The sequence below is a fragment of the Plectrocnemia conspersa genome, unplaced genomic scaffold (assembly GCF_051122295.1).
Source record: "Plectrocnemia conspersa isolate PC_06_02 unplaced genomic scaffold, ASM5112229v1 ptg000014l, whole genome shotgun sequence".
Lineage (NCBI taxonomy): Eukaryota > Metazoa > Arthropoda > Insecta > Trichoptera > Polycentropodidae > Plectrocnemia > Plectrocnemia conspersa.
Window position 1 is genome coordinate 23,700,295 of NW_028277178.1, and position 26,182 is coordinate 23,726,476.

Here is a 26,182-nt window from a genome sequence, read left to right on the forward strand (position 1 = left end):
ATTTATAATTTTACTGTAGGTTTTACTAATGTAGTTTAGTTGCTGTGTGCGTGTATAATACGTAATTATTTGGTAAGTTTATTTTAGTCAAGGCCGAAGACCTCGTGTGTTGTGTTCCAGCGATCGCTGGCCTCGAGTACAATGTTTGCGAGCTTTTATTTTTCGTCAAGAACTGAACCAGTTCCATTACTTCTGCACGACCAGAAACGCGTTATGTGTGTATGTGCAGTTTGCTTACATTTCTTGCACATATTACTGGCGCCGCGCCGGCACAAAGAAATGGATAAACTTTCTCTTGTAGATTAAATTCTGAGTTCGATATCACTGTTTCAGTGGAATATTTCAGTCATTAATAAAAAACACTATCGATATTTAATCTATGGAAAATAATTGCGTTTGTCAATATTGACAATGACTTCATTACAAACTAGCCAGTAGTATTAGCATTTGAAGAAAAGTTAAATATAAATATTTTTGCGACCCGCGAGTAGCAAATCTCTGGCGAAATCAGTCGGCCCAAACAAAGAATCGCAGCACGCGCCAAGCCTCGGGCTACTCGGGTCGACTGTTCATTTCTGCTTTTTGTTATTATTACTTTGGTTTGTTTACAATTATAGACCGGTTTTGTAAACATTCAATAAAACAAATCTAGATCAAATTTAAACTTAAACCGTAAACCATTCTGTGTTTACATGGAACGGAAAAATTTCGTAAACCACTTGAAATTTTAGGGGATTTTTTTCTACGTTTATCTGTTTAATGCGATTCATCTGCGAGCTCACACGTAGGATTCTGTGTGAATGTGGGGTTTTATCTAGAATTTGAAACGTGCATGATACCGTTTTCAATAGAGTGTATCGCGTTTCGGGCACGATTGACACGAAACACGTTGCCATTAGTAGAAAAAATGCTTTGAAGCGTGACTATAAATGGGCAGATGAAAAACATATCGATATGACTAATTCACATGTGGTTCATATTTTATTTTCTAAGGTGATTCTTATATTAAATATTATATCTACTTAAGTTTGAACTCTCTCGCGGTTTTTAAAGTTTAATTTATCGAAGTGTTCAAGTAAGGTATCTATTTTTAAATCACAGTGTAATAGGGACACGGTCAATTGGGCGACGGTGATTGGGCGACGGTCAAATGGGCGATTTAAAATGGGCGACGGACAAATGGGCGATGGTCTTTTGGGCGACGGTCTTTTGGGAGATAGAATAATAATGCATTACAAATAAATGTGATGTAAATCATGATCTTATAATTAATTAAATAATTAACATAATTTAATACATATTAAATACATAATTTACGTACATACGAAAATATAAGTAATATTTTTTAGAATAGAATTAAAAGATGAAAACATTATTTGGTCTAAACAAAATATAATATACCTACATAAGATATAGTATGTATATATTTACTTATCATTTGTGCTTATTTAATCATAAAAAATTAAACAGTGATTTTTTTTATTCAAGAATTTTAGAGAGTTATCCGATATCATAAAACACTTAAAACACACGGCTTAAGTCGGTAATTTTATTATAAGTATACTACCTGATAAATGTTTATAGTGGGCCCTTACGCGACTTTTTTTTTATGTTTTGAGCCTTGGAAACTACTCTGAGAACAAACCTTTGGAATTTCCAAAAATCGCATATTTTACAGTTATCTATTTTAAATTAGATAGGATAGTTATATATAAATATAATAACACAGAACTAACGCTGATAAGTGTTTATCGTGGATTTTGCCCTTTACGCGATTTTTTTATGTTTTGAGACTTATAGATTACTGTGAGAACAATCTTTTTGAATTTCCAAAAATCGCATATTTTACCGTTATCTATTTTAAACTGAATAGGGTAGTTATATATATAAATATAATAACCTAGAACTAGCGATGATAAATGTTTATCGTGGGTTTTGCCCTTAACGTGAATTTTTTTTATGTTTTGCGCCTTGGAAATTAGTGTGAGAATAAACTTTGCGAATTCACAAAAATCGCATATTTTACAGTTATCTATTTAAAACTAGATAGGGTAGTTATATATATAAATATAAAAACCCATAACTAGCGCTCAGTATACTTTTGAATTTTGACTGAAAATGTTCGCAAAAAGTTTCGTTACGTCTTTGAAAATTATTTTTGTCGTGGTTTTAAAACACTTTGTCACAGTGTCATTGTGTTTTTGGTAAAAAATTCAGTACAGCAAGAAAATAATGTGTCTTTTTATTCACATGTGGGTTATATTTTATGTGCTATTTATAGATAATTGGTTTTTATAGATCATTGTCGAGAACGACTAATTTGAGTTACCACAGTTTATATTCTTCATAAATGGATAATTCAGGCATATTAAGTCAAAAAGACAAGGAAAAATATGTTTGGAATGGATATCTTTATAAAAAGAACAGACCAAAGAATTTTTATAAAAGTTTTGAGGTACAATAGAAAAAATATCATAGAATATTTACATGGTATTGTATATAATTATAATATGAGTTAATAATTTGAAAATAAAATTGTTTTTAGCATTTAATATACTTTTTCATTTTAATGTATGTTTTATTAATATTTACAATAAAGCAAAGCGTGCAATTTTTTTCTGTCGCCCATATGACCGTCGCCCAAATAACCATCGCCCAATTGACCGTCGCCCAATTGACCGGAATCGCCCATTTGTCCGTCGCCCAATTGTCGCGTGTAATATGGAGTTGCGGACAAACCATGGAACATTTGATGCGATTCTTTACGAAGTATTTTGTTGTGATTGAAGTTTTATTGGGCACTATTATGTTTCCTCAACCCGTACAAAATTGCAGATCTTAATATAGATTTAAAGATAGGTAATAGTTTTTGATATTTTATCTACTTTTGCGGCAAAAGAGTGGGTATAGTTTTTTAGAATTAGTTTACTATATGAAATTTCTAGGTAAGTTTATAATTTAAGCCGAGACTAAAAAAATGTTATACATTTTAATTCGCAGTGACTAGCCATTTGTCGAACCATTTTTATTATGTTTTGAAGCTTATTTACTGCTAGATAAGAACATAAAATGGCGGTGTCGTCATCGAATCAAGCGGTGATATCATTTCTGTGAGGTTTAGTTCGATAATCGCTCGTAAATATTGTGAATAGGAAAGGTCTTAAAATTTAACCTTGAGGGTCTGAAAGTTGACATATAATTTTTAATTTAAAGTTAATCTTATTAATTTAACTAAAGATTGTGAAAAAAATAATTCAGTTAGTTTATATACAGTGCCTGCTTGTCAAACGCGATCGAAAGTTTTTTTAAAGAATATACAAAAACACCGCTCTTGTAGTAATTTTTCTGTCAAAGCCCTTTTGGATATAATTTACGGCTCAATGTAATTGATCCATGGCGAAATAAATATATACGTAGATGTATTTGGAGCTTCTAAGTTTATATTATCTTTTATTATAAATTCGCGTAAGTTTCTACCAATTTAATTGTCGCTCTTCAGTCGCCATCGCGGTGTTTTGAGTTAAAGTCTCCCGCCGCGAAAATACATGTTCATTATTTTGTATATATTTTATTTTATTGGATCAAGATTGGATTATATGTTAAACGTTATAGGCATAAACTTGTTTTATTCGTACCCTAAGATAAGATTCTCGTACACATGAACGTTTTTAATCCAATTAATCTGTATCTTATCGACACTCATTTACATGGAGGCAATCTACAAAAAATCATTTTTAAATTACCCGAACAAAACCGGTCTAATTGCTACTTGGTATCAATTGTATATTATCTGCGTATTTACTGGGCCGATATATGCTTCAATATATAATATAAATGATTTTATTGCGATCGCATTTAAGTTCCATTGAAATACACAGTGAGCAATTACTATTACACATTCGCTCTACTTTTACAGTAGTGAAGCGTGAGTGAAGCCCAAGCACGTGACTCGAGAAATTCGGACAAAATGCCAGACTTAACTGTCAATATGGCCGGAAGCTTTACAGCCGAGAAGAACACGTTTGTTATAATTGAAAGTCGGCTTCTTGGCCAGCCGAGGCGTGATTGAAAAATAAGACTCCGTGGGAGATTCGAGAGAAGAACGAATCTTGGTCACTCGGATCGAAGGCGGATTAACCACCTTATGTCCCTACATTCGATACAAATGCTTTTTAGTTGGTCACGTTTTCTATTTCTTTCATAAGCAAGCTTCACGCAATGCCTGAATTTTAAAATCAATAAAGAAAATATCATAGAAACGGATCAACTATCAACGTTCCTAAGGAAACGGTAATAATATTGAAATTAACCACCCTAAGAAACACACATCAACTAGACCCAAACTTACCAATCTCTCTTTGATTTATTTATTTATATTAAATTAAGATCATCGAAATATAATCTGTTACTCCAATGCGTCACGATGGTTGATATATACGATTTAAAAAAAATACTATGATAAATGATCCGTTGTACTAAATAATATTTTACATATTCGAGTATTTGCGATCGGCTTCTATTAATTTAGGCCGTGTAGCGAAAATTTTAGCAGATGCTTATCTATATTTTGATAATATAAAACAAATAATAATTGCGCAAATAATATACTATATAATGAAATATTTGTATCATTGTTTTTTGTACGATTATATCAAATATTTCCCAAATTGAGTAATATATGTATAGAAAAATTGCAGTATGAGATATTTTAATTTGTGTTAGTGTTTTTAAATATGGCAATGGATTTACTGTCATTAACGAAAATACTAAAATTAATTAGTGTAATTTCTTCCTTCTGCAATTTTTGCTCTGTAATTTTGTAGCTTGTGATTTTTCCTTGTGTAATTCTTGCCATTTGTATTTTTTTTCTATATTTTTATCACATGGTTTTTTGACTGACTTTTTGTCTTAGCTTGTTAGCTCCGGGAAACGCATATATGTGTCGTTTGTTGTTCTGAACCTTGATTGAAAATGTGATATTTATCGATTTAGTTTATTTAAATAAAACATTTTGACTGTTCTCAAATTATGTTTCTCATATTGCTATTGCAAAAATGTTTTTTTACAATAATGGTTATAACATTCAAACTAGTGAGAATTTCACGTATAGTTTTTTTCCTGTGTATTTTAATTCTAACACCGTTGAGAACAGTTTTTTTTATTATTGATTTTTCATCTTAACTCGTTAGCACCTGGAAACGCATATATGTGTCATTTGTTGTTTTGAACTTTGATTAAAAAATGTGTTATTTTCCAATTTAGTTTATTTAAATAAAACATTTTGATGGATCTTAAACTATGTTTCTCATATTGCTGTTGCAAAAATGTTGAATTTTGAAATAAATTATTGAGGTAGTGTATCTTTTTAATTTAATTTATATAAATAATTTATCTTTTCAACGATTCTGTTTTAACTATGTAAACTCATGCAGTAGTGTTACTACTATTTATACCCATAGCTTAAGTGTTAATTATTAAAAAATACATTTTAGTTTTATTTTTATTAATATTGCATATAATCAATAATTACTATTTTGCCATGTTTTTTATTGCCTTTTATTCAATTAAGGAAAGTGAAAAATAAATATATACTTTTTTTTAAATGTGATGTCTTTATATGTAGAAATTTAAATTATATTTATTAGTGTTTTTTAATAAAAGTTTCCATTGATCCCAGAATTGACACATTGTTTAGATGAATAGATTATTTATTAAATATTTTTATATCAGAAAATATATTATTTATTAGTAGAGAATAGGAATTATACTTGTATTTGATTTTTGAGTGTTCAAAAGAATTGGCCAACGTGATATAATATTTTCTTGTTGTGTCTTTTAGACAGCTATTTCTTTACAATTAACTATTCGTCCTACTCGAATATTTTTTTTTTAATTCATAAGATTATTAATATATTGCACGATGACCGACTATAAGTTCTTGAAAAACACGTTTAGAACATTGCTGTGTATTAATATACAATGCAAAAATATTGCTTTAGGCGTTTTAAATATGCTAATTTGTATGGACAGTGATCGAACCATAAATTGCATGTGCTGCTGGATGAAAACTTGTATTTTGATGACTCAAAAATAGCTTGCAGAATAGCTACGAGTTTGAATTAGATAGAATAAGTCCAAAAAACATTTTTTTAGCATTATATTTAAAATTAATTTTTTTTTTAGAAAAGCAGTAGTTGGCGGCTTGGATTATTGACCTTAGATCGAAACTTTGCGTTGGATATTATTTTTTGGACATCCAGGTTCAAGTGAGTTTGTTGGCGTAGGTTGGTCTGTTCCGGTCTGACGGTGTCCATCCGCCGACCTTGGTAGCCTCTGCCTGATTTCGCCGACTTCAAGTGGCAACGAAACATCTTGAAACTTAAGAGCCATATCTCCGTTAATTGATTCTTATTTTTAAACAAGAAAAGTGCATCACTCCTCTTGAACAAAGTGTTCGCTCGCTCGCTCGCTGCGTTCTTTTTCTCTACGTTGTACATTTGTTTATTGTCTTTTAATGAAGTGTAAACTCAAATTATTTTACAAACCGTAATCGCGGACGCGCGTCTCTTGAGAATTTCCCAAAAAAATTGCCTCATCACCCACTAGCATAGTTCAAGCTGAAACGCTTGTGAGAAAGAAAACTCGATTCACAGCGAAATTAGCCCGTCCGATGAAACAATGACTAACGTGATTAGACGATGCGATTAACTGAAATTTTAATTATTAGCGTTTGCGCGCGTTGAGCTCTGGCAGCAAATTAAGATTTAAAAATCATCATAGATGATAATTTAGATAGCTAGAATCTGTTGTTCTGACGAAAGAAGAGGTCAATTTACCAATAACCATAGTGTCGAATCGTGCTAGCAAATTGATTTACAACTATAATTATAAATATATTTTAAATTAATTTAGTATTCAGTGGTATCGCGAATCGACGTCATTCACCTGCCTTTGTTGCAAGGTGCATCGTTTTCGGTATCCAGGTGTGCTTTTGCACATTTGCAACTTTTTAGATCGCTACTAATTCGAAGAAGAAGGCTCTTTTCCTATCGAAAATCTGGTTTATATTGTTTCTTTTTTACAACCACCCATACACGCTACCACCGACTGGATACATAAGATTATAGGGTTAAATCGTTTCAAGGACAGGCCAAGTTTGGGTTTGTGTAGCTGTGTGTGTTAGTAAGACACGCACGAGCGTACACGTTTATAATCGCCAGAGGTTTAACATCTTTTTTCGTGGGTTTTTATTATATTTTTAATATTAAATATAGTATGCTTAGAATTAAATGAGATCGAAAAACGTTACAGAAAAATACATAGTACATTAAAATCAAGTAAAAGTTATTCGCTTGTTTAGTTTAATATATTACTTAATTTTTTTATTATTGTTTACATTAAAATTTAACAGGAAATTACATATTTAAAAATTATGTACTAGTTGTTGGTTTATTGTCATTTTATATTTTACAAAGGGAAGTTAAAACGATTAAATAAATTACTAATCATTCAGGGAGTTGGAGGTACTAAATATTTAATTAATTCCTTTAAAGCACATTGTGCTCAGGCATTTTATGTTTATACTTAAATTTAAGTTTGATCTTCTAGTGAGCACCTATTCTGAATATTTGTGTAATATTATTATGGCAATATATTAAATTTCTACTATAAAATTAAAAAAAAAAGTTATGCATTAATATTAATAGTCATCTTATGTAACGTTTATTTTGTTATTAAAAACAACGCAATGGTAATGATAATGATTAAATAAACTTTATCTGTTAGGAAAAGGAACTAAAGCCCAAGTGTGGCATATGGGATTAAAATATAAAATCAAAAAGGCACTCCTCACCATCTATATAAAATTATAAATGCATATCTAAGCGATTGATATTTTATTGTAAAGTATCAAGTATTAGTCCAATAAAATCTGGAGTACCTCAGAGCAGTGTACTAAGGCCAGTACTGTATTAATATATACAAACAGGACTACTTGCGCAACCTCTTCTGACGAGACAGTTATTATAGCTTCTCATGATCAAATCTAAATAAAATACAAAAATGACTGCATATTTGGAGAATAATGGCAAACGAGCTAAAATATGTTCATGTTACGGTTACCATGAGAAAGAAAACGTGTCCTCTCGTCCGATTAAATAACGCAATAATTTCATAATCGGATGGTGCAAAATATTTGGGGATTCGCCTCGATAGAATGCTTATCTGTAAAACCGATATTTGGAGTAAAAGAAAGCACCTAGGACTGTGAGAAAATTCTACTTGTATGCGAATCCATTCTTGCGCCAATTTAGATGTGCGATATTCAACTCTAGCATAAAAATAATTCAGAGTTATATTTGTACTCCGTGGTATGTTCCAAATTTTTTATTCATAAAAACTTAAAAATGAAAATTGTCAAAGAAGACGTGGAATTGCAAAACGGAAATACAAGGAAAGACTGGAGAAATATCCCAACAAATTAATTACGGAAAGATCGACTGGAACATTATAGAGAACAGATATTGATTATTAGTTGATCGCTTATGGGTGATTCACCCACGTGAGATTTAATGGTAGAAATTTTGTTGAATGTCAACATGAAAAGACTACTAAAATTATTTTTTAGTGAATATAAAATAATTTCAAACTTTATTTTCAAAGCATCTATAAATATTAATCAGCGTGTAATTAAAAATCAAAAGCAAGTTATTCGCAATATCATTTTTTAATTTGCTAAATCATCTTATTCTGAATATTTAATATGCCTGATCATGTTTTATATTATATATTTAATAAAAGCAATCGATATTTTTAAATATCCCTGGCACTGATCTTCTACGGCTTACGTTTTGGTGAACACCTGCACCCACTCTGTATTACCTGTACAAAAAAAGTCCAAGACTCTTCGACGGCGGAGGGAGGGCTAAGCTCTTTCGAACACGGAATAGGCCATGCTTTTTTTCTTGCTCTGTGTTTTTTCTTCTTATTCTTTTGAATTGAGCCATCGGCCACTTGCGTCATTTATCCGCGGGCCCGATAAGAATATTTTAACACGTCACTTGAGCACACGAATGCATAATTCCAGTTGATACTATCCAATTTATTACCGACCGGTATTTGTACGAGCCGACAAGATGACAGCTCGTGCATCTTGTATCTACGCTTGTAATGCGCTTATGTATGATAATTAGGAAAGAATTGGGCAATACGAAACCGGCATGGGTGAGCCAACTAGTGACGCTAACTAAAACTAGTTCATCTATCAATTCAAGAAACAATATAACTGAAATTTAATATGTTCAGAGAGATTAAGTTGCTTTTTGTATAAGAATCACAACCGAATTAATACTGAATTAAACATGTTCACCGGAGGCTGTTTTCGTTCGCTTCACATTCAAAACATACATGATCGAATTTTGATGAGCACTGATAATTATATTTCGATCGAGCGACTTCGTGACCAGTGTCTTAGATAGTAGTAATGTCATCCCAGAGATAATAGTTGAAAACTCTGTAACAAAAAGTAGTCTTTCTTTTACCATAATCGCTCATTACCCTCAGGAGTCTACGCATGTACTCGATGCAATCATCGCATTCCTGGTTTACTCAGGGTCGGTTATTACGACCTATCTGACTGTCGTAGAGTTATTCAGTAATCGTCCTTTATACGGTTACTGACAAAACTAGTTACGCACACGTAAGAGCGGGCGTTCGAATCATACGAATTATAAAGCTTGTAAAAAATCAGAAGCTATACTTAATAATGTGTGTAGAAATTGGTATGTTGTTTTTCATATAAAAAATAAATATATAATAAAAAAACAGCATCATTACTGTAATCGATCTATTGTTAGACAGGTTTGGAATATTGGCCGTCTGACGTTTCGAAACGCATATAATGATTTTAGTAATCAATGTTCAATCATATGTACCTTTTTTTTATAGTATCGTAAAAATCATGGTTATATTTATTTATTTTAAATATATAGAGATACTGTAATTAATCGAAATTTATTATCAAATCACTCAACTAATGATTCAAGTTATTAAAACTATTTTGATGCATTCAAATGTACCCAAAACATATTCTATTGGACATTAAAATGTTATAAACATTTTTTTTATTATAATTTCTATAGTAAAACCAGTTTTGATTCATATAAATATATTTGGATACGCACAATGCACTTATACAATATATTATATAAAATTCTCTACTCCATTTTATACAATAAATTTCCTTGTTTTTTTATGCATACGCGCATTTTTATTATTATTACAACATACCGCTACAAATCAAATTGTCAAATGACTATAAATTACTGTAGTTCTTTATAAATATAAGGCTATCAAATGATAGTATAATTTTGTATTGTAAAGAATTAAAAGAACCTTAAGAATCCGTTATGACGTTTTCAAACGATATGCAATTTCACAACGCGTAATTGCAATAAACGAGTAAATAAAACATAACGACCGGTAGAGATATTTCCTTTGTTGTATCTTATACTATATTATATGATAAAATAAATATTATTTAGTTAAGAGATTTTTAAGAATACGTTAACTTCCGTATGCTCATACATGTTCAGTTAGTTCCACAAGACGAACCGGACGCAAAGTAGCACAGTGCGTTCTTCGGCATTTTAGGCATGTTAATTTGTCTCAAAAAATTCAAGTTATTCTTCTATGGATCCATTTGTTTATCAGATTTCATATAAAGTTCAATGTTAAACTTCCTTCCAGGGCTTCGCGGATGTTGCGTGCATACTAGCCCTCAAAAAGAAAAAAATGTGTCGGACCTTCGACACAAAATAATTAGACCCTTCCTACTGTATAGGGAGGAGTTTCTACATTGGATGCGATCAAATTTTAATCTTAAAGGCTGAACCCTATTATTTCATTTAAATTTATTCCAAATTAACACAGATTTTATGGTTGTATATCGATTATAAAAATATATGCACGCACAGACGTTATAAGATAATATGAAAACAATTATAAAATAAATGTTATTCCTATGCACATATTTATAATAATTGCTGTGTAATACAGTATAGTAATACTCTTTTATTATCGTTTTATGCAATGGAATTCGTTTTATGCATTGAAAAAAAAACAACAATCAAGTACGTGACTTTGTGGCAGCGATTTTCCAAAGAATGTAGCCCTAATTCTGGGCGCACTTGAAAAGGTCGAATCGCTCATCAGTCAAGAGAGACAACAGTAAATATGACTATGATGCATAGTGTGTAATTTATCTGAATTCCAAATCGACCACTCAAATGTCCCTGAGTTATTTTTTCTTAACATAACGAGCGGTGAAAGTTTAAAACTCAATCTATAATATATTCATCCGACACTGCCCATAAGGAAGCGTAGAAGAGCGGCTCGGTAATTCCAAATCTACATATAAATGTCGAGTGGTACCTAGAGAGGGTTCGAAATCTCGTTCTAATATATATTTGACATTTCGTCACAAATTTTTGCTGTGGGAACGCGTCAAAAACGAATCAAGAGTGTAGCGCCTTGACATTTAGTAGCCATTATTCGGACACCATTATGCTTATGGTCTATCGGCGTTGACATTTCAACTGGATCGATTATAAAAAAAATAGGAAATTGTGTGAGAAAGAATGTGGGTTGCTCAAGAGGCGTTGCTACTATATTTAGCTCATCAGTCGTGTCATGTGAACGATATTCGAAGACAATGATTGAGAATACTTTCTCCCCGGCATCGAGATAATGATAATTAAAATGACGTATGAACATGACGATTGTTTTCTTATTATTATATATGTTCGATAAACTGAGTCATAATACTCTGGAAAATGCCTTTGTTGTTTGAATGTTGACTGGAAAATAAGCGGAAGTTTTCTTTTCTCTTAATAATTAGCACTATTTTTGAACTAGTTATATTTTTATGCACTCTGAGACATTTATTTGCTTCCAAATAAACTACGCTATTTTATTATGGAAAGTGAATATATTTATTATAATATATTGTAGAGAAACAAGATGGTGGGAAAATGTAGTAAGCAAATAAAATTTACTATTCATTATCAAGTTCTGTTCCTGATACCGTTGAAAAAAAAATCAGCCATTTAAACAGTAGCGGAATTTAAATGATAAATTTAGGCTTTGTTACGTTTTTTCGGAAGATTTTATATAAAAACAGATTTTTTTGTGTATTAAACTGTCAATTATAGTAAAAAATATTAAGACACACACATTGCTCGCTTTCCGTTGATGTTGGCTTAATTGTGAAAATAGAGGATTCAGATTTTGAGTTTGTAGCATCTATCCGATTCGTTGCAGAACTTCATTTCGTCACATCTATTATTTTAAATGAAGAAATGTTTGTTCAATTTTGCTTTGATTGTCAACAAATTATTTCAGTATCCGATTAAATAAATTATAAAAAAAACGTTCTAATAAATCTTCCCCATTATTCAAATATCTTTTTTGGGAGCAACGTATTAAACCAATGAGCTGCTTATTTATTTTTTCTGTAATTTTTAGTGATAAGTCGTGCTGATTTCAAACAAGTATAAAATCAGAACGTTGCGAGTTTTGGGCTATTTATTTATTAAATTCCTGGGGAACAAAACATCACAAAAGCCAATAATTCTCAAGAATAAACTACCGGGTTATCTTGACACAGAATCACTAGGGAAAAAAGCACGCGTTGATCCTCAATATTTTGTTGTGATCTGAGATGCAAAACCCTTTTTTTATTATCTCAGAAGTACGGATCTTATTAAATAATTTATCAATGGTTTTCACCAGATATGTTTATACTTCAGCTAACTATTTTAGAGAACTATGTCAAAGGAACGCTTTGTGTTTTATATATTTTTCATGATTTCTAAAAGACCTCCGCGTATGTTTCAATTTGATAGCTAACACTAAAACATTATATCGTCTAGTTTAGCATATTAAATTGAACTATTCGCCACAATTATTTGCTAATAGATGGGTTTGTGTAATCTTCTTAATAAAATTATGGTGAATAAGTATTTACATTTAAAAATAGAACTCTTTATTGCATATATCAAATTCATCTCATATTTATGTATCATATTAAATAAGTGGGAAAATCTGGATGAATGTTTCCAAGCATCTAGATTTTCCCAGTAAAGTCCTCTAAGAAAAAACTAATGCTACGTAAAGATTTTTATATATTTAAAGACAATCAACATACATGACTTTTCATGTAAATACAAAAAAAAACAATTTTATTATTTTATCACAATTTTTTCATAAGAGTAGTTGATCAGAGGGCCAAAGGTTAAATATGCTCGTCTAAAATTTTTGTTTTAATTTTACTTTTTGTATGCTTCATACGTGAAAAATAAATTTACTCTTCAAAATAGATTGATTTCCATAATCATGTCAATTATATTTAATCATTGTTATGTATTTCAGACTTTGAAATCACACCACGATGGACAGTGGTAAACACGGAAGGGATTCAGCAACGACCATGACAGTGATATGATGATGACTCCGACCATGGTGACCAGCAGCGGTCAGCAACTGGTCGGTCCAGATTCGGAACCGAACCACGCCAGGCACGCTTCCAGAGACTCCGGAACCTTCACAAACACCAAAGGCCTTCTGAACGCGCCCGGCCAAAACAACTGTTTCCTGAACAGCGCAGTACAGGTTAGTCAACAAAGTGATTATGACTGATCGATTGTGGGGAACGTTACATTTTATACGCGTTTGTTTTGCATCAAGCACACGATGAGTATGCAAATGGGCCACTGCGTTTATGTACTCAAGTGTTCGTTGCAAGTAGAGTTGTGATATTTTTAAATACATGTGCTACTTTGGATCAGTGGTTTTTAAAGTTTTTTGATCGATAAGACAGAATTAAGCTTGCTAGCTGGTTGTTTTTACCGTGTAATAAATCGACAGTTTCAATTATAATAATAATATATGCTTTTTATTAGCCCTAGGAAAACAATGATTCCGGGCCTCATGACCAAAATGGCATTTTATATTTTTTTAACATAGTAATATGATAGTATAATAGTTACGAGTTAACCCTTTCTATGCTACAAATAAATATAAAAATTAGCAACCGTTGCGACATATTTTTTGCAATCATATTTTTGTGAAATATTTTAATTAGGCATTAAAATTAATAAAAAACTACTCATAATATATGATAATTAGTCGTGTTTTCTTTGCTGCTCAGTGTTGCCATATAGTGAATTCCCAGTCCAGTTCAAAAGCAATACTATTGTGCCATCGCGGTGAAAACGCTCGATTAACAAGCGTTTATATCAATACATTATCAAATAAAGCTCATCTAAACCGAATTTTGACCAAAAGAAGAACGCAAAAAACAATTATCACTTCTCAGAAGGCAAAAATTCACGTCAAAAGCAATAAAATCGTGTCGGCGCCGTCGCAGTGGGAACGCTCGTTACCGAGCGTTCCCACTGCGACGGCGCCGACACGATTTTATTGCTTTTGACGTGAATTTTTGCCTTCTGGGAAGTGATAATTGTTTTTGTGCTCTTCTATTGACCAAAATTCGCTTTGAATATATTTTGATTTGCCCTCTTAAATTAAAAGTCCATAATAATATCGGTAAGGATAGCTATCATATTTTTAAAACATTGTGTAATATCGAAATGCACACAAACTATAGAGCAATATGTGAGATGCGATGTATGTCTGTACTTATTCTTCCGCTTATTAATAAAACTAATCATTGTTTTAGAACTTTCATTAGGTTTGGTTTGGGTTTGAACAGAAAATGGATGTTTCGCAACTATCAAATTGAGCTTTATAGACATTTTAGAGCAGCATATTAGCGCTTATCAGTTAAATTATATTTTCGCTAGTAGAAATATATATCTTATGTGAAAATGTATTAGGACTTAACTAGTGAAAATATAACTTTACCAAAAAATACACATTCACTGTAACATTTTTACATCGGATGCAAATTAATAATGATAAGTATGTAAATATATATATTAGTACATATAGAAAAATTTAAATCATATAATTGTACTAGCACCTGCCAGATAATTTATATTTTCACTTGTAAAAATATATATCTACTGGTGAAAATGTATTCCGATATGATTTTACTGAAATGACTTATTTTAAAAAATATTTTCGGAATAGATTCGACTATTTTTTCTAAATTTTTTTTTATGAATAATCACATGAAACTGAATGTATTATTTATTTATTTATTTTGCTGCATTAAATCCAGTTCTCAAATTACCGATAATAGAATATATAAAAACGTTAAATTTATATAATTCAGCTAGTGCTATTGTTGATTTTTCATTATTTCTTTGTTTCTTCCTTCTGTATTCGATCTGAAAATTAGAGATCAAACACCTAAATTTACTGCTACTAATTTACATTCGTTGAAAATTTTCTCTCATGTTTAATATTTTTTAAACGTTCAAAAAGCAATAAAGTCAACAGTTATTTGCAAACAAATTTTAACACAAACGGAGCCGTGTCAAAAAACTACAATCTGTATTTCTACAATCTACAATTACATATAAAGTGAGTGCTTTTGAAGGCAATGTTCCGCCTCTTTTATTTATTTTATGTATAAAAAAGCTGAAGGAACTTATACCTTTAATACATCTGTGCATACATCTCAAACTACTGTAGTTTAGTACAGATTCATTATTTGAGGTCGGTTTTTACTTTTTTATACATATATTCTTGCTATAATTTTATCCCCTCCCTCTCTCGGAAAGCCTGCACATTACCATTTGTTTATAATTACATATGCATTTTTTAATAATAACCTATGACAAAGCTTATCGAAGGCCTTCTCAAGTTCCGTATATTAGAATTCCCGCATCGAGAGATTTTATCACCGTTTTGATGAAATATTTGTATCAGCAAGGTCTTGATAGTATATAATTAGTACATACAATATTTAGAATACATATGTATGATTTATTTAATGTATTATTTTTATTGTATATAAACTTTTTATTGTATTTAAAAATATTATATACGTAAATGTAAACATTCGCATTATTTTTGGTAAAGCGTTTTGGTCTGTTGCATTTTTTATGTAAAGCATAAAATATTATATTAATCATTATAATAGTGATTATTATTTCATGTTTGATCTTTGCCATTAAACAGCGTTCGTTTTCGTACTTGAACGAAAACAATACAACAATATTCCGCATTTTTTACGCTCCGATCAAAAATTTGCTAATAAATCTACACACTACAAAACATTTAATTATCCACGGTCATAACGTTCAATAGGTTGAATATAACATTTACCAAAAAATACCGTTATGTGTGATAAAATTGAAAATTAACGACGTCGACAAGGCTGTGCGTTAAAAAAATGGTTATTATCTAACAAACAATGGGTATATTGTGAAAACGGCTTTATAATGTCAATCCTTTGATTTTTTGCATTTATTATTTTATATCGACACTCGTAGGTGTTTCACAATAATTCATTAGAAGTGGCGGTGTGTTAATCCGTTAGACGATCCGTGAAAATGTTATGTAAAAAAATAACTAATCGAATAGCAGCGGGTAACGATCGTTAAATATGAGACTAATGATATGCATGGAAATGTTTAACTGTGATTCCTTTTACGTATTTTAAATCAATCGCGTGCTGTTTTACGACATATCGAAACTATTTTTCGTTACCCCCTGCGTGATTGTAATAAGCTCAGATGGAATCCAAAAAGAGAAATAGTAAATTAATATATATATTTTAGTAATAAAAAATATTCTTTATGGATGGTGTAATAATTAAATGTATCATCACAATATATAGAATGTCTCATTAAATATATACTACTTTTAAATAATAGTTTATTACAGTTTGATGCATTATTGGTTCATAAGCAATCACGTTTTTACATTTATAAACCTTGTTTGTTGTTAACACAGCATTCCTTTCAACGTCATGCTATTTACACGATTTTAACACTATTGTATTAACACCTTCCGAGCCCGTAATCGTCCCGTAATAATATACCATTGTGTTTTTGGGAGCGTGATCTGAATCCTGAACATCCTGATTAGCCCTATATACTTATCGTCAGTTATACCAACTTCACGACTCGAACGAGCCGCGGCCCCGCCCCCGTACAATACTTTTATCCGCACCTTATCAAATTATATTCCCTCAGCCCACGGGAGATAAATCGAAGGGCATAGTTGAACTATGCCTCAAGTACCTGTTATATGTGTGATCTATGATCGGGTGTCGGGATGGAACGCATAAGCCTCGTTAGTGTAATATAATAATTTATATCTGACGCATACCGCGTCGAAAAAGGGCGCTGACGTGCTAGAAAAATAGTTCGTGCTATTGAAATATTTTGATTGTATGCATGAGTGACGTATGGCAGCGATTCAACGCGCTCCCGTTGAAGAATGAGATATTCTTTGGATTTGGTCTTTTGTTGTATCAAAATAAAGCGAGAGTGACTCATGATATGGATACGTTATCTTATATCAAATTTGTCAGTGCATTGAAATAATCATTCTAAGATATAAATTACACATAGCCCAAAGAAACGATTGATCATGAATCTTTGATGGTAGATAAAAATATAAACAATAAAGTAATTCTAATGTTGATAGTTCAGATCTTTTCTTTATTATCATTTTAATTATTCATTAAAGTATGATTGAAGTTTCTATAGAACCTTGTCTAATTGGAAAATCAGTATTTGCATAAAGTCTTCGCACAATGAGATTAATTTTATTTTGGAGGATTTGACTTGAAATTGCGTTATATAACTTTTTTCAATCATTATTTCTGCTTCTCAGAATTATCAACATTAATTTCAAAAATTTCTAAAAAAAACTCCATTGAATTAGAAAATTTGTAGCATCTATGCTATGTTGTATTAATATGTATTAATAAATAAATAATGAATGAAAACATTCCCTTTATTTAATTTTAATATTCATGTAATTATTTACCACAAAATTGCATTCTGTATCAGATTTTCAATCATTATATTTTTCATTGTTCGATACCATCTTCATTATTAATATTGTATTATTTCTGTAGAAATTCGTTTAATAGAAAAATCATCAAGTCTTTGTACAATGAAATTAAGTATATTTCGGAACATTTGCTTCATAATGGCAGTCTATAGCTTTTCCAATAGTTATATTTTCTTTATCAGAATTTTAATTATTAATTGTTGAATTATTGTCTGAACTTTCTAAAACAATAATTCAATGTAAAGTTTTTAATATACCATTTAAAAAGTTGCTTCTAAATTATAGTATATTTATTGCAAAAAATAAATCTTTAAATTTCTTAAAAAATAAATGCCTCAAAATTGCATTATATAACGTTTTTGCAATCAATATAATTTCTTTATCAGATTTTTAATCTTTATAATGAATTTTTGTCTGAACATAAAACAGATACGAACATTTCCAGCATCTCTTCTATGTTGCATATATTATTAATATGTATAAATAAACGTGAAATAAAATATAAATAAAAGTTAAAAACAAGTTTGCCTCAAAATTATATGTATTCCATAACTATGTTTTTCAACTTATAATGAAAACGCTGAATTGTGAACTTATATTATCATAGCATGTCTGCAATTTTATTCTTCGTAAAATAATCTAAAAGTAAAGTACGCTTGGGATAAGGATGCCGGTTTGTTATTGTGTACGTGCACATGTATATGAGAGGGAGAAGCGATGTAGCGTGTACTTCGTTGTCTCGCTTTCTCTTTTAAGGACAGTCGCTGATTCGTCAACGCTGGTATTCGTCATTAAAGTGCAGTGTGGCACAGAAGTTCGATCTTCTCTAGTGATTTAATTTAAATAATTTTGTGTTGATATTGGTTTAACCCAGATGTGCCCACTGTCCCATGGGTAGGTCACTAAACTCGTGCCACTGTTTTTTATTTGTAAATGAAAATTTAAGAGAACAAAATTTCTTGGGCATATCTGGGTTAATTGATATCAAGGCTTCAAATATACACTGTAAGCTATTCGTTCTCTTACCCGTGGATTAAAATATTTTAATTATTTTTCCATTAATCCGTACGTTGTTGGTTTTTTTACACTATTCTCTGTAAGGCTTAAAAAAGTTATTATTCTTATCGTTGCGCCAATGATAAATTTTTAATTTATTCAATAGATTCTAATGATTTAATAGAGTCGTCGACCCATTAAACAATCTGCGAATAATTTCTTTCCCCATTTTATATCTTTTTGCTTTCGAACAATAGCTAAAGACTTCATTATTTTTTTGACTAGTGAATGATTTTGAATTTTGCAAATATTTAATTAATGACATCAATGTCTGGTTTCTTCGATTATATAATATATTTTTAATTGTCCGTTGAAATTTCCAACTAAGCTCAGATGTATGTATGTTAAATAAACATATATTTTCTTTTAAAATAAAAAGAATAAATATTCTGAGCGAAATTGTTTTGAGCCACGCAGTTCACGCACACAATAACAAACCGGAATCCTTATCCCGAGCGTACTCTAGATTTAATTAAATTTGCCAAATTTAATATTTCATTGGACTTTGTATTGATCTTTTAGTAAAATGTCTTCAAATTTGATATATTTTTATTTATAAAAGTTCTTCATCATTACAATTTGCAATCGATCTTGTTATAATTTTAAAATTGTAATTCGTGTGGTTTTAAAACTTTGTGAAACTTTTTATTTAACTCCAAAAGTACCTTTTATCAATAAAAACTATTAACGTAGATTTGCTACAAAGTCCTATTTTTAATAACATATTCCCAGAGATTCAAGAGTAATTTTTTATCATGACTTTAATATTTTTTTGCGCGATAAAGGAAATACTATAAACTAAAGACTAAAGTTTACATATTGATTTTGTATAATGATTTATTAAACTTGTCACAGATGGTATAATGTAATTAGTATTCAACTTGTTTAATTCAATTTAAAAAATGGAGGTCACGTGATGCGCTATACGTTTGTTACACACGAAAAAGTCTAATTTATGCTGCATTAGATTTCTATTAAAATTCCTAGCGACATGTGCGCAAGGGTCCAGCATCCCAGGTAACAAATGCACAGGTGCGAGGGAGTGTATAGTGTACGTCTTCCCGGGATGGGATCAGTGAAACAAAACCCTATTGATGATGAAGTTTTTTTCTATTCACGAACCAAACCAATCATCGGATCCCCGCATGATGCCCTACAAAATGAAGGGTCTCGGAATAAAACCAGTTTAATACACTAGATTAATACGTCCATTGCTTTTTTTGTTCTTATTTTTTTTCTATAAGAAAAAAAAACATATAATTGTACTATGTATAATACAATGTGATGTTAAAGTATGGCACCGACTTATAAAAAATAATGCTCACGTATGGACATATCGGTGTCGATTAATTTGTGCTTAATTCGTGTATGAGGCCATAAACAATTTTGTTAACAATGAAGAAGGACGTGAAACAATGTGGCGGCTTTTGAACAATGAATTGGTTTTTGTGTCAATTTCTCGAATAATTTGTTAAAATATTGTTATGATTGATAATTATCATATTTATAGGCAATGGGCGTGTAAGTTTCATTGTATGTTTATTCAGAAGAGAATGCGTGTTTGTAATTCATTTTATTGAAAAGGGTAGGAAGTTGTGCGTGAAAGTGTTGTAAATTATATGTAATAAATTATGACGTGATTAAGTATTTATTGCATGTTTTTCATGTGACATTATATTTCTCATTAGATAGCTGCTTGTATGAAACAGTCTTATAGGTTCATCAATAATCTAATAATAAACGGCGAAGACGAATTGAGGACAGTTGCTCGGTCAAGAGATGGCTATATTCCCATTTGTGGTTAGTAAACTGTTAAGTGAACTTTTATCATTTAGCACAAGCCGCATGGGTTGAGAGAAAATTGGATTATTATTCTATGGACCATTTCCTAATAAGATTTTTTGTTCAATCTAAAAACACTCGCATGATTCGCACTTTTCATCGAATTAATAATATATAATAATAATTTGTTGGTCATTATCCCATACATCAAACGTCCAGTTTATCTCGTATGAAGAGATCGAGGGTCCAATTATCGTGCTCATTTCAGTTTTAAAATTTCGAGGTGTAATAAAATCGATAACTCATAAAGACCTGGACTTTATTGATGTTATCGTTTCGTATGGTATTTTTTTCGTAACGTTTTATACAATATAATCACGGACGATGCCTGTCGTGGTTAATAACGGTAATGGCCGGTTATTTTACTCTCGGTAGCTCGGACATCATCAGTATTCATCATCATCCACAGCGTTCTATCTCGCGACATTTTTATACGCCTTGGGTATTGTCGATAGGCTGTGGCGCAAATGGCCTAAAATAGTTAGGCAAGAACACGAGAGCGATGGAAGGTTAATTAATCGATTCACATGGACCAGTTTGGACGATGTGTTTTTTTTTTATTATTACATCGATGTGTTTGATTAACAATTAAATTTTATTGAGAATTCCTTAACGCGTGTATAGCAACGATGCGTCCGATTTTTATTTATAAAGAATTTCTGTTTCTCAATAATATGAGTGTATAATGAGCGAAACAGCGAAGAAATCCGATAATAATGTTAATTTATTCTATAGTGTTCACGCTTGTATAAACGCAGACGTGAAAATCTTAATGTTGTATAATGTGACGGGGTCTTGAACTTGATCTTTGGGTATAATCTTTGGCGCGCCGTTATTAGTTTAGTCAAATAAATTTTCATATTGTCTGCGGATTTCTTAGACATAATTAAATTGTATAGAATAGCGGTTTCAACATAGAAGTATTAAAAAAGTTTATACTTTATTTTATTCATATATATACAATATATGTATATAAATCTAGAAATATCTATCATCACTGAATAATTTGTAGTGGTGATATAAAAAATTAAAGGTTGAGAAACCATCATATAATAACAAATTTATTATAGTGTTCACTATTTATAGTATTTATTATTCTTAATTTAAGTTAACCATCTCATTGTTTCATATTCATAAGTCGAAAAAGAGTTATTGCTATTTATTGAAATTTTATTGTAGTGTTATATTTTATTTAATTAGTTTTTTGATAAACATTTAATTTTTTTTCTGGTCAGATACTTCCAGTTACATATACTTCAATCACATAAATGATGAATTTACAGTTCAGCACTCATTCTTCATTTAATTGTAATATAATCACGGCCGCAAAACCGCATAATTTGTATTTCCTTGCATTAAACGCGCATTTCCCGTAGCGGCGTATCCAATTAGGGTTTCCGCCATCGTCTCCATTAGTCCTTAGAAACAAAAGCCTCCTGATTAGACGTCTTTATGGCCATCACCTTGTAGGTCTCGAGGACAGCCAGGGATGCATTTTCCCGCGGTCGGTTCCGGTTCACCTGCGCCGGAAGGAAACATCTCTTCTTGGCGTATTTCTAAACGTGCGAACCCATTATGCAACTTGTGTATCTTACAATTAGTGCAATTACAGCGATAAATCATGTTAAACCATAATAAATGAGAGCATCGCCATTTGTAAACATGCTGCGAAGGGAGATTGAATTACTTCTCGTCTATATTATGCGGAATTGTATAAATTTCCCCATGAGTAGAAAATTACGTGAAGTTTTTTTGGAAAAAAATATTTATTTATTTAATAATATTATTTTAAGCACCTTATCATGAATATGTTTTTTGCAATCTGATTTTTCATCCCTATGTTTAGCAAAAGTTCTATTATTAAATTTCACTTTTGTGAATCACACATTAACAATTCATCAGGAAAACCATAAATCAATAATCTTTTACGTGACCACTCCGTAATGAATTTGCTGGGATCTGCAGTATTTTCTTGTATTTCCATTTTACAATTTTCAGTTCTTTCTTGTCAATTTTAATTTTCAAGTCTTGGGACATACCACAGGCCATCCAATATTATTTAAAAAATATATTTTGGAACCTCTGAATCAATTCTATGTTAAAGATTCTTGCTGATCGCCAGAGTTAAATATAGGAAATATTATTTAAATTATTAGCTGGAAGGCTTTTTTCGTTTATTTGTATCCCTGCAGTTTTTAGGTGGAAATAAATATTTTACAAGAACGGATATAAAAAAACGATACTACAGATTTTATTGCTTCCAAAACTAATTTTTTTAATTAAACATTCCGTTGTAACCTGACAGGCGTAAGCCTAATGCGTTACAATGGGCAAATCTGTACCAACTGCGATTTTATTGCTTTTGACGTGAATTCTTGCCTCCTGAGAAATGATTTTTGTGCTCTCCTATTGAACAAAATTCGGTTTGAATATACTTTGATCAGTCTTTTTATATTATAAGTCTATAGTAATATCGGTAAAGATAGCTATCATATTTTTAGAACATAGTGTAATATCGAAATTCAGACAAACTATGAATCAATATGTGAGATGCGATGTATGTCTGTACTTATTTTTCCCATTATTTTACCTTGAGAGATAATTTTGCTTAAATTGTATTGTGGACTTGACCTAATGAAAGTTATTAAACTATAATTAGTTTTAAAATTTTCTTTAGCTTATGTTTAGGTTTAAACAGCAAATGGACGTTTCGCAACTGTCAAATTGAGTTTCATAGACATTTTAGAGCAGAATATTAGCGCCTTTCAGTTAAATTATGAATATTATTTTTTACTTATAATAATAAATAATATATTATTTATAATAATATATTAATTTAAATTTATTATTTATAATAATATACTATTTATAACAATATATTAAACGTAAGATTATACCCGTTAAAATATGAACGGAATAGTGACTCCTATTTTAAGAATTTTTTGATATGTTCTCTATAAATATTCCATTTGCTCATAAGATAAGTCCTTTGAAGTTTAAAATAGATAAAGAAACACGTGTCATATCGGACAATATTAATACCACTAAGATTCAAAGTATGTTTCTTAATTATAATTATAGGTCAATATATTATTATCTTAATTTAGACTATATAAAAAATATTTGTTTTACTTTAAAAATCTATAATTATAAGTTACGTCCCAAAACTTGTTTTTATATCATCAAAAATACAGAGAAATACTTACTTTATAATTAAATATAAGTTACTGATTTATAACTATTTTCTAGCTTTTTATTAATATTAGCAAGATAAATTAAAAGAAATAGTAAATAATGGATTACAAATAATATCATATTTATAGTTACTTATTCCTCTAAAGAAAAATTTATTGATTGTTGAAGTGTTCTATAATTTATGAGATTTTTTTATCGCTTTATTTTGAATGACTTGTAGTTTAGGAACAAATATTATTACTGGTGTTACTCCATATATAATATTATCGCTTATAAAGGGTGTTATAAAATTGACGCAAGATTTGAATTTATGAATATTATAATCTATCTAAAAAACTTTGCCTTTTACGCTTAAGAATTTCCTATTCAATAAATTATCATTAGCTTAAATTAAAAAATACATGAAACATTTAAAATTGAAAATTATGTTAATCTATAATGATTTTACAAAAGGTAAATATGGAGTATTAAAGTCTTTACAAATAAAACAATTCGTCGAGCCAACCTTTATTTACCTGAAAATTTGTAGCACCAACTATTTTATTTAATTCTTTCAGTCTTCATGCAAACTTAGAGCTTTAGCTAGAATATTTAAAAACTCAGAGGAATAATAAAAACGGTCCTTACACCAATCACTAAATCGTGTATTTTTGAAACAATCTACGAAGAAATACGTTTTATGTTTTTAATGTATGAATAGCTAATTGTTCGAAAGTAAATGTTGGCAAATAAAATTTACTCAATTTAAATAAAATTAATTTAAATCTAAATTATGAATATTATATTGGAATATTATGTGTATTAGTTTATAAAGATGATAAAAAATAGAAGAAAAATCAAACGTATCGGCGTGTAATTTTGCATATATTTTGATTAATCTTTGTGACGAAAAATTGTTATACATTTCAATGATACATATTTATATATCTCCTTAATTTTATATTTAGTAAATTATTTCTAGTGCACCTGAAAATAAATTGTTAGAAAACCTTAATCAATGATTGAGTTATTGATTATATCAAGCTATATAAAAAAAGAGTAATTTTGTTTATAACATTTATGAAGTCATTAAACATTTTTTTTGTAATGTACATCTTGCTGAGCCCTCAAAAAAATCAGGACGCCATTAGAGCAATTTCTCATGATTATGGGACATTAACGTCCATGTCCTGTTTTTTTCTGTCTCTGCAGGATAATAGCATCTCAGTCGCTGACCCGTGAACAAATAAGCGTTTGTTCTTGTGCACTATATTCGTTTTAATTGCCGGCCGGCGAGCATGCAACTTCATATTACAGACTTATGAAGTGGCCGTGTTTAATTGGAGCTTTCTCAGACTCATTAATGAAGTGCACTTTTCTTAGCTTTCCCACGGACCATATAGCCTCCTAACCCATTACTGTCAACTCTTTCCTTCCATGGCGAAAGATTTTGTCCGATCTTTTTTATTTTCACACTCATTGTCTTCGTGCTGTGCAAAATCTAAATACAAATACCAATATCTATTTTTTTAAACATATTTTATTTAAATTCTAATTAAAATATTCCTTTTTACATTTTTTGTAATAAAGTCAAATTAGTTTGTAAATCCCTATTTAAATGACTCTACCGACAATTTACTCTATATTTGAACAATCAAATTGAATCACTCGACACGTTTGAATTTTCGCTCCAACGAACACAATAGACTATCCTTGAGTCGATGAATCACACCAAAATGCTCCGTATAACTACTTTGACTCAGGTCGTTTTCCTTCGATGCACCGCGTAAGTAATTACTTAATCCGGAAACGTTTGCTTCCTTTCGGTGGCAAGATTAAAACTTTGTAACACCAAAGACAACAGACTGCTACAGACTGGTTGTAAAGTTGTTGAAACATCGATGTAGTGTTAGCGAATTTTCACATTTTTCCACTCATCGTCAACTTAATTTATGTATTAAAATTGTCAGAAATGTTTTGAACTCCCAGTTATTACGAATGTGTAACGTGACTCATCCGCACCTGTTGACTCGTTGTCTTGACGAATTTCACGGTTCAGGTCCTTCGGTTAAAACGTCGGTTAAAGTACTCGACGCGAAACCAATTCAATGAATGC

General features: G+C 30.5%; 1 protein-coding gene across 2 annotated transcripts in view; it reads left to right on the forward strand.

Moving 5' to 3' along the window:
- Window positions 1-26,182, forward strand: part of ec (ubiquitin specific peptidase echinus) — a 91,867-nt gene that overhangs the window by 12,038 nt on the left and 53,647 nt on the right. The window contains exons 1-2 of one of the 2 annotated variants that reach the window (XM_088204398.1): window positions 13,267-13,290; window positions 13,429-13,668. In XM_088204398.1, coding sequence (XP_088060524.1) covers window positions 13,498-13,668 — 171 coding nt within the window. In that variant the 5' untranslated portion in view covers window positions 13,267-13,290; window positions 13,429-13,497. Of the gene's footprint in view, window positions 1-13,266; window positions 13,291-13,428; window positions 13,669-26,182 lie in introns of those variants that run through there. The other variant, XM_088204397.1, reaches the window with a different exon arrangement.